The sequence below is a fragment of the Cervus canadensis genome, chromosome 17 (genome assembly GCF_019320065.1).
Source record: "Cervus canadensis isolate Bull #8, Minnesota chromosome 17, ASM1932006v1, whole genome shotgun sequence".
NCBI classification, from domain to species: Eukaryota; Metazoa; Chordata; class Mammalia; order Artiodactyla; family Cervidae; genus Cervus; species Cervus canadensis.
In genome coordinates, this window is record NC_057402.1 from 21,212,280 (window position 1) to 21,221,938 (window position 9,659).

Genomic DNA, 9,659 nt, shown 5'->3' on the forward strand with positions numbered 1-9,659 from the left:
ATAAAACATTTGCTTGTGAGTTATTTGTTTATAAAGACCTGGGGACATGAATTCCCTCTTACCTGGGTCATTTTAAGTCATTTCTTCTTTTGAGTTATATGGCCAAAAAAAACCACACATGACAGAAGCAAGGATGGGTTGATTCCTTCATCCTCAATTAACACCTGGAAGGAAGTCTCTAAACTTTATTCAGTCCCATATAATTAGAATGTATTTTGTGAGTGATAATATTGAATTCCTCAGTAAAACAAACAAAGGACCTTATAACATTTCCATCCCTCCTGCCATGGTATATGCTTACTGTTTAAGCTGGCAGTTCTCAGCTGGTTGGGAGGATGAGGGGGGCAGGAGGGGTGGTTATGCCCTTTTCCCCTGGTCTCATTTGGCAACATCTAGAGATATTTCAAGGAGAAGGCAATGGCACCCCACTCCTGTACTCCTGCCTGGAAAATCCCATGGATGGAGGAGCTTGGTAGGCTGCAGTCCATGGGGTCGCTAAGAGTCGGACGCGACCTACCGACTTCACTTTCACTTTTCACTTTCGCGCATTGGAGAAGGAAATGGCAACCCACTCCAGTGTTCTTGCCTGGAGAATCCCAGGGACCAGAGAGCCTGATGGGCTGACGTCTATGGGGTCGCACAGAGTTGGACACAACTGAAGTGACTTAGCAGCAGCAGAGATATTTCAATTGTTATGACTTGGTGGTAGGGAGGAGGATGAGAGGATCATATTACTGGCATCTACTGGGTAGAGGCCAAGGATAATTCTAAACATCCTACAATTATAGGACAGCCACCCACAATGAAGAATTATTCAAACCAAAAAGTTAAGTGCCAAGGTTAAGAAACCTTGATTTAGATGTTTGACCTACATTTGACAGCTGAGTTTAATCTTCAGGTATTCTGAGCACCTTCTGGCCTATGTAATTGTTTGTGGAACTCTGAATGCGAGGTCTGGAAGGGCCCTGCCCGAGCTCTAAACAGAGACAGAACACCTTGCCAAGACTGTCTTATCCTCTGACTTCCCCTCAAGGGATTGGCTTCAAATTAAGATGTCTAAAGTGAAGAACCATATCCCTTGCTTATTATGGACAGAATATTGTTTATATAAACTCCAAACGTTTAAAACAAGTGGCCTTATTATAATCTTAAGGATTTTTAGAATCATAATTTAGACACCACTTTTACTTGCATTTTCATTGCTATCCCTCACCTACCCAGTCACATCCATTTCAACAAATACCCCACTGTTCTCTTCTCACTCTAATAAAACTTCTGAGACCAAAATAATGCAAAGCTCCATCTTCTGGAATTGTTGGGGGGAAGGGGAGATGGGACACAGAGGCAAAAGCAAGAACATAGCTATACAAAAAATCAATACAATGGAAGGCAGGGATGGGACTAGGGCATTTGAAACTGGCCAAGTCTTGAAAGTCCCTTGAACTGCAAAGAGATCAAACCAGTCCATCCTAAAGGAAACCAACTCTGAATATTCATTGGAAGGACTGATGCTGAACCTGAACCTCCAATACTTTGGCCACCTGATGCGAAGAGCCAACTCATTGGAAAAGACCCTGATGGTGGGAAAGAATGAGAGCAGGAGGAGAAGGGGGCACAGAGAATTAGATGATTGGATGGCATCACCAAATCAATGGGTATGAGTTTGAGCAAGCTCTGGGTGATGGTGAAGACAGGGAAGCCTGGAGTGCTGCAATCCATGGGGTCACAAAGAGTCAGACATGACTTAGTGACTGAACAACAAAGTCTTACAATGTGAGGCTAGCTAGTGACGCTGGCTTCTGACCCTCATCCTCCAAACCACTCTCCTACATAAACCAATTCTGATAACTGAAGCACCAGAAAAGGATACACAAGAGAAATGGAATACCAGAAAGAACAGAATTCACTGTCCCAGGGCAGATTCATCATTGATACGCTCCCTTCTTATATTCTATTATATTTGAACCCTTCAAAATGCATTTTCTTTGTGGGCCCTTGCTCAAGTGTAACTTTCCCCAACTGTATAGGACCTCTGAGCCTGCTTCCAGTATAGACCCCTCTTCATGTCACACGCCTTGACCATGTTACAGAGTTCCTTCTCACAGGGGTGGGCAATAAGGCCTTTGTTCTCTCCGTTTGTGGGTATCCCTGATTCCTTTTTCTGTTAGATCCATTTCTGTTAGATCCACAGAAAACCAGAAGTACTCATTTTGAAACGGCCTGAACAGTCAGGCTGGTCTTGTTCAGTAACCGTAGGGAGGTGTGGATCTTAATTGAAAACATTTGTCCCACTCTGCCTACAAACATTAGGTCAAAGACGACACAGGGGACTCTTGTCCTTACACGTTTTTGTTTCCCTAATGGGCTTTAGAATCACATTCCTTAAATCACAGCCAAGAGTATATTCTGGGCTGAAACTATTTTAAAGACATAACGTGGCAGCCGTATTCTGTGTACTAACAAGAGGTTTGGCGCTGCAGCCAAGAAGAGTAATAGAATCTTCTTCCCTCCTAAGTGTCATTCTCATTACCATTCTCAAAAAAAAAAAAAAAAAACTTCTTTCCTTTCCTCCTTCCCTCTTTCCCTCTCTCTGTGTATGGGACTCAGACTTCCCTATTATTATTTCTCCTTTGAATGTCCTTCTCTAGAACTAAGACTGTATAACGAACTAGGACCCTATCTAAATCTGCTCCCTGCTGGGGACACATCACAGTCAACAAAGAGGAGGTCCTGGCATGATTCCAGTCTCTTCTCTGGGGCATGACTGGCTGGGGTGGACACCCAGCTCTGTTCCGCCTTAGCTGCTGAACTGGGAGGCAATCCTTTTAAACTCACTAAGGCTAGGAAGCCTCTTATGTAAAACAGGGCTCTTATGGGTATCCACCTGATGGGCTTATCCTTGGGACCAATTATCACTTATAGTTCATATAACTGAGAAGACCTAGAAAGTAAATTTTTTAAACATATTTTAAGAGAATGATTTTCACTGAAAATGAACCAAAACACTTATAAATACAACTTATTAGTAATATATTGATCTTCTTAAGGTACAGATTCACTGTTAATAAACTGTACCAAAGACTGAGTCTTTCATATAAAACATCAATCAAATCAATACTAAATAATCACAAAGACTTTGAAAGGAAAGGTTACCAGTGATGTATTACTCAGGTCAAAGAACTAATGTTCTTTGGACTAGTTTTTGAAATATCCTCTCCATTATTTTCACTTTTTTAAAAGGATATACTCCCTCGATGGAAAATTCAGAGACCCTGATTAACAGCCTAGCGCTTTGTCTAGCTTTTCGAGCTTGTCTAGCTTAGAACACACGATATGCACGATTTTATGTCTGAATCCTGAAATGAAATTTATCCAGAAGAAATATGACCCCCGTTCTGGATCACCTACTTCCATTTTAATGTTGTAGTTCTGTCCAAGGACGCTCTGGATGAGCTCTTTGATGGTCTGGTCGGAGGCCAGCTGGGCCTCGGACTGCAGCGAGGCGATGATCTCCTCGATGGACTTGGGGATCGCACGCACTGGCTGCGGGGCCTGCGGGGCGGCCTCCCGGGAGTCGCTCGGCGGGATGCTCTCGCGGTCGGTTTTGGAAGCGGATACGGGGGCTTCCCGAGACTCGCCATCCGAGTCCTCGGGCAGGAAGCGGGCGTTAATCCTCACTCTCCTCCGCCGGCCGGCCGCCTCCGCGTCTCCCTCGTCGCTGAAAAGGGAGTCGGGCAGCCTCTCTCTGGCCTGGCCGACCTCGGAGAGCTGAGCCGGCTCCAGGCTCGGCACGCGCCCCCGGGCCGGATCAAGCACGGGCTTGGAGTCCGCCGGCGGGGGGCTCCTGGAGCCCCGGTGCGCCCGGGCCTTCCCCGTGGGCACGCGCGGCGGCATCAGGACCACGGGTCTGGACGTGCCGGCCCTGGGCGCGATGACCGGCGGCTTCTGGGGCCGGTGCCGGAGGAACGCGGAGCTCCGCAAGTAGAAGTCCTGGGGGCGGAAGGGCCGGCCCTTCCCGGGAGCGACCACCTCCCTCCGGCCTGGGGGCCGGGGGGCGCCTTGGGGCGCCGGCTGCGGGAGGGTCGCAGTTGGGGGCACACGACCTTTAACCCGAGGGGAGCCTGATGGTTTTTGGGATCCGACGCGGGAAGCGCTCCCCTTCGCCCCATGCCGGGCCGGGTTGGGGACCCGGAGGCCAAAGACTGGGATTTCACCCACAGCTGGCTTGGCGGCCAACTTCTCCTTGATTCGGAGAAATTCCTTTTTGGTCTCCTTGCGAACCTTCTCCAGCTCTTTAAAGATGTACGATTCTTCTTTGTATTTCAGTCCAAAGTGCTTTGAAATCGTGGACATCTTGACTGATTTGTCCTGTGAAATAACAATAAATTTATATTTTTATATATATACATATATATACATACACACATACATGAAAACTTCTATTGATAAATAAAATTCCAGTTCAAGAAAGCTTCTCATGGTAGAACGCTCACTGTGCTTAACTGAGGCACCAGTGGGCAGCATTCATTTATATCATTTTATATCATTTTAAATCCAACTACTGGATGAAAGTGAAAGAGGAGAGTGAAAAACTTGGCTTAAAGCTTAACATTCAGAAAATTAAGATCATGGCATCTGGTCCCATCACTTCATGGGAAATAGATGGGGAAACAGTGGAAAGAGTGTCAGACTTTATTTTTGGAGGGCTCCAAAATCACTGCAGATGGTGATTGCAGCCATGAAATTAAAAGACGCTTACTCCTTGGGAGGAAAGTTATGTCCAACCTAGATAGCATATTAAAAAGCAGAGACATTACTTTGCCAACAAAGGTCCGTCTAGTCAAGGTGATGGTTTTTTCCAGTGGTCATGTATGGATGTGAGAGCTGGACTGTGAAGAAAGCTGAGTGCCGAAGAATTGATGCTTTTGAACTGTGGTGTTGGAGGAGACTCTTGAGAGTCCCTTGGACTGTAAGGAGATCCAACCAGTCCATCCTAGAGGAGATCAGTCCTGGGTGTTCACTGGAAGGACTGATGCTGAAGCTGAAACTCCAATGCTTTGGCCACCTCATGCGAAGAGCTGACTCACTGGAAAAGACCCTGATGCTGGGAGGGATTGGGGGCAGGAGGAGAAGGGGACGACAGAGGATGAGATGACTGAATGACATCACCGACTCGAAGGACATGAGTTTGAATAAACTCCAGGAGTTGGTGATGGACAGGGAGGCCTGGCGTGCTGCGATTCATGGGGTCCCAAAGAGTCAGACACGACTAAGCGACTTAACTGAACTGAACTGAACTGGCCTTTTCACAGTAACAATGAAAAACTTTTAAATCAGTAAATTTTTACGGTGAAGATTTTCTGAAACTTCTATTGAGTGTATTTTAGTATTTCTCTCGACTGTACTGTAGTGTCCCATTTCCAGGCAAGAGGGACCACACTCCACATAGGCATAGTAAACCTAAAGTAATCCTGCCAAGAAGAGAGATCAGAGGTCAGTAGTAGCCTGGATCCTACTTGCAAGCATGCTTTTCAACTTCTCTGAGCTTTTCAGAAATATTAATTCATAGCCAACAATTTTAAGTTGAGAGATTTTCATATAAAAATTCAGATTTGCAGTTTCTCTGGGGGTGGGGGGGGGGCGGGAATGAAGGCTCTGGCAATGCAAGGGCCAACCCCTACTCTTGTGGCAGGACAACAATTTCCCTTTCCCTCCTCCAGCTGGTCCGGGGTGTCTCCATTTCTTACCCAGCCCACTTGCCTCTACCTTTGACAGGAAACAGAGCAGGTGTAGGAAGGGAAAGAAATGAGTCATCACAAGCTAGGCTGCAGTGAGATCAGGAGGCCTTGAAAGTCAGATGTTTTTACTTTTTCTGTGGTCTACTGGAAACTATTCAAAAACATTTAACAGAAAAGTGGCTTGATAGGATCTAGGGCTTGGGGTGGGAGAAAGACGAAAGGTAGAGAGGGCAAGTAAGTGGAGGTGAGGCCTGAGGCCTAGGTTTGGTAACAGCAGAGTGAAAACACTCTATAAGGTAAAACTGGTAGGATCTGGCCAATGACTGGGAATAAATAAAATAGCAACTTTGAATCGCTTTGATAAAGTCTGGGTCATAACCAAGTGTGTAATAAAGCTGTTGCTATTCACTGAACTTTACACTTAAATGGTTTAAGATGGTAAATTTTATGTCAGGTATATTATCACAATTTAAAAAAAGTATGCTATTCAGCAGAGCCAGCCATCTATGATGACAGGTGAATTTTCAGATCTTGAGAGCTCTGAGATCATTATCGAAAGCCAGGATAACAAGAAATACAAATAGAGAAGGGCTGATGACATTCTTTGGTACTCACAGTTGGGAGGTGGGAAAAGTGAGAGCAATCACAGAGCTGGGAGAATGAGAAGTTTCCACAGAAGCCAAGGAGAAGAGAGTGTCAAGAAATAAGGGTAAAATAATGAAATAAAAGCAGAAAATAATAACAAAGAAATTAATTGATTTATTAGAAAACCCAAGGCCAAGATTCTTTGAAAATAAAATAATAAAGCAAAAATACCTCAGGAATACCATCATTACTTGCAAATGTGATTATTTACATAGAAAATCTAAGCACTAAAGAACTATTTATAATTATAATTGAGGTCTGCAAGGTATTTAAATTTTTAAAATTTATATAAAAAAAATCTTCCTTTATACCAAAATCAGGGTGGCAAAATTCCATGTATAATTTATTTGAAGGAGTAAATGTCTAGGAATAAACATAAGGAATGTGCTGAAACTGCATGAATGAAATGTTTTAATTTTAACTGAAGGACATAAAGGAAAGACTCCACTAAGTAGGCAGTTAATATTCCTTGGTAAGAAGACCAAATATTTTCATTTTATCAGATCTTCCCAAAATACTGTACTGGTTTAATCCCATCATAATCAAAATCGAAACATGATATTTTGAAATTTGAAAACTAATTCTGGATTTATTTGAAGTAATAAACAGGGTAGGTTGGCCACAATTTTGGAAAGAGAAATGAGGGAGTGTTGTCCTAATTAAAAACTCATATGGATGTAAGAATTAAAATGGAAACACTGCTGATACAATCAATATGTAGACTGAGTGAGCAAAATAATTAAGAATAATATGGGTAATATAATGGCAGCATTATATTGATGATAAAAGAATCATTTAATAGATTGTGCTAAGACAATTGGATGACTATGGTGGGGGGGATGAGGGGGTTTATCTCATTTTATGCCAAAATATAATGGGCTTCCCTGATGGCTCAGACTGTGAGGAATCCACCTGCAATGCAGGAGACCTGGGTTCAATCCTCAGACTAGGAAGACCCCCTGGAGAAGGAAATGGTTACCCATTCCAGTAGTCTTGCCTGGAGAATTCCATGGACAGAGGAGCCTGGCTGGGTACAGTCCATGTGGTCCCAAAGAGTCTAACATGACTAACACTTTCACTTTTTCATTTTTCACAATGGACTTAAGACAAATATGGAAAGAAACATTTTTCTTATGTTACTGTGCATTTCTTTGCTTACCAAGTACCCACATTTCTTGGTTGTTTCTTTTATATCAGCTCATAAAAGGGTTATTTTTACAATTGGATTTCTTCATTTATCATGCAGTCTGGGCTATATGAGAGTATGCCAAGGCTGTATATTGTCACCCTGCTTATTTAACTGGTATGCAGAGTATACATGTGAAATTCTGGGCTGGATGAAGCACAAGCTAGAATCAAGATTGGCGAGAGAATGAATATCAATAACCTCAGATATGCAGATGACATCACCCTTACGGCAGAAAGGGAAGAAGAACTAAAGAGCCTCTTGATGAAAGTGAATGAGGAGAGTGAAAAAGTTGGCTTAAAAGTCAACATTCAGAAAACTAAGATCATGGCATCTGGTCCCATCACATCATGGCAAATAGATGGGGAAACAATGGAAATGGTGAGAGACTTTATCTTGGGGGTCTCAAAAATCACTGCAGATGGTGACTGCAGCCATGAAATTAAAAGACACTTCTCCTTGGAAGAAAAGCTATAACCAACCTAGACAGCATATTAAAAAGCAGAGATGTTACTTTACCAACAGAGGTCCATCTAGTCAAAGCTATGGTTTTTCCAGTAGTCATGTATGGATGTGAGAATTGGACTATAAAGAAGGCTGAGCACCAAAGAATTGATGCTTTTGAACTGTGGTGTTGGAGAAGACTCTTGAGAGTCCCTTGGACTGCAAGGAGATCCAGCCAGTCAATCCTAAAGGAAATCAATCCTGAATATTCATTGGAGGGACTGATGCTGAAGCTGAAGCGCCAATACTTTGGCCACCTGATGCAAAGAACTGACTCATTTGAAAGAACCCTGATGCTAGGAAAGACTGAAGGTGGGAGAAGGGGACGACAGAGGATGAGATGGTTGGATGGGTTGGATGGCATCACCAACGTGATGGACATGAGTTTGAGCAAGCTCCGGGAGTTTGTGATGGACAGGGTTCCCTGGCATGCTGCAGTCCATGGGGTTGCAAAGGGTCAGACGAAACTGAGCAACTGAACTGAACTGAATGGGTTATATGAAGAAAACATCCTATTTAGCCTCTAAATATAGCCATATTGCTTTTAATCACTAAAATTGTCACTGCTGGTTCTCAAATCCAAGACCCCACTATATGACAGAGCTCTCATTTCGGAATCAGTAGGCTTTCTTTCTCCACCCAGTTCAACCACTGACTACACCTTGGACAACTTAATCCTATCAGTAACAAGATTTCTTATTAAAAAATGAAAATAATAATCTGTTGCCTCTTTTCCAAGCCATAGAATATGAACATTAGAAATGACTTCTAGTGCTTGCTTCGGCAGCACATATACTAAAATTAGAACGATACAGAGAAGATTAGCATGGCCCCTGCGCAAGGATGACATGCAAATTCATGAAGTGTTCCATATTTTTATCCATGGCTGATTCATGTCAATGTATGGCAAAAACCACTACAATATTGTAAAGTAATTAGCTTCCAACTAATAAAAATAAATGAAAAAATAAATAAATAAAGAGACATGGGAAAAAAAGAAACAAAAACAAATTCCCAAGCAAGGCAAAGTAGACCCTCCCCAACCGCAATAACCAGATGTTTTAGTCTTATGTCCTGCCTCCCCACCTGATCCACTTTCCAAGCTTTGCTCACACTACACTTCACCATCCTAAACTACCTGCCATTCCCCAAGCACACTCCATGCTTCCTGCCTCTCTGCCTGTGTGTATTCCACCTTCGACAGCTGAGGAGCCCTGTTGTGTTCTTCCTACGGTAGGAAAATACGTGTCATTTCTTTTCCCCATCCTCTTTCAGCAAAGTCCGCTTTGCTTTCTAGGCTTCCACAGCACCTTTAAGGAGCTCTAGGCAGTGTCTATTAAATTATATTTTAATTGTTTGTGTGCATTATTGGATTCTACCTGGTATACAGCTTATATCAATAAACACTTTATGAATTAAAAAAAAAAAAAAGAAATGACTTCTAAAGCCCTTAAGGAACTTTCCTCATTTAAAAAATTCTGTATAACCACCCTCATAGTATTGCGGCTGTTTATTGTTTGCACAGGTGGTAATATGCTCATCCTGACACCAACTGCATTACTTCCTACAAAAGACTGAAAGGTAGT

The 9,659-nt window shown here is 43.0% G+C and overlaps 1 protein-coding gene and 1 non-coding gene across 2 annotated transcripts in view; one reads left to right on the top strand and one right to left on the bottom strand.

The window, feature by feature from the left end:
- Nucleotides 1–4,353, bottom strand: part of TTC6 (tetratricopeptide repeat domain 6) — a 175,590-nt gene extending 171,237 nt beyond the window's left edge. The window contains exon 1 of the mRNA XM_043490117.1: nt 3,409–4,353. Within this exon, the coding sequence (XP_043346052.1) occupies nt 3,409–4,353 (945 nt within the window). The remainder of the gene's footprint in view (nt 1–3,408) is intronic.
- A 4,491-nt stretch (nt 4,354–8,844) lies between these two features.
- On the top strand, nt 8,845–8,951 carry LOC122419949. Its single transcript, XR_006263149.1, has one exon. It is a non-coding gene; the product is annotated as a U6 spliceosomal RNA (small nuclear RNA).
- The last annotated feature ends 708 nt before the right edge of the window (nt 8,952–9,659 follow it).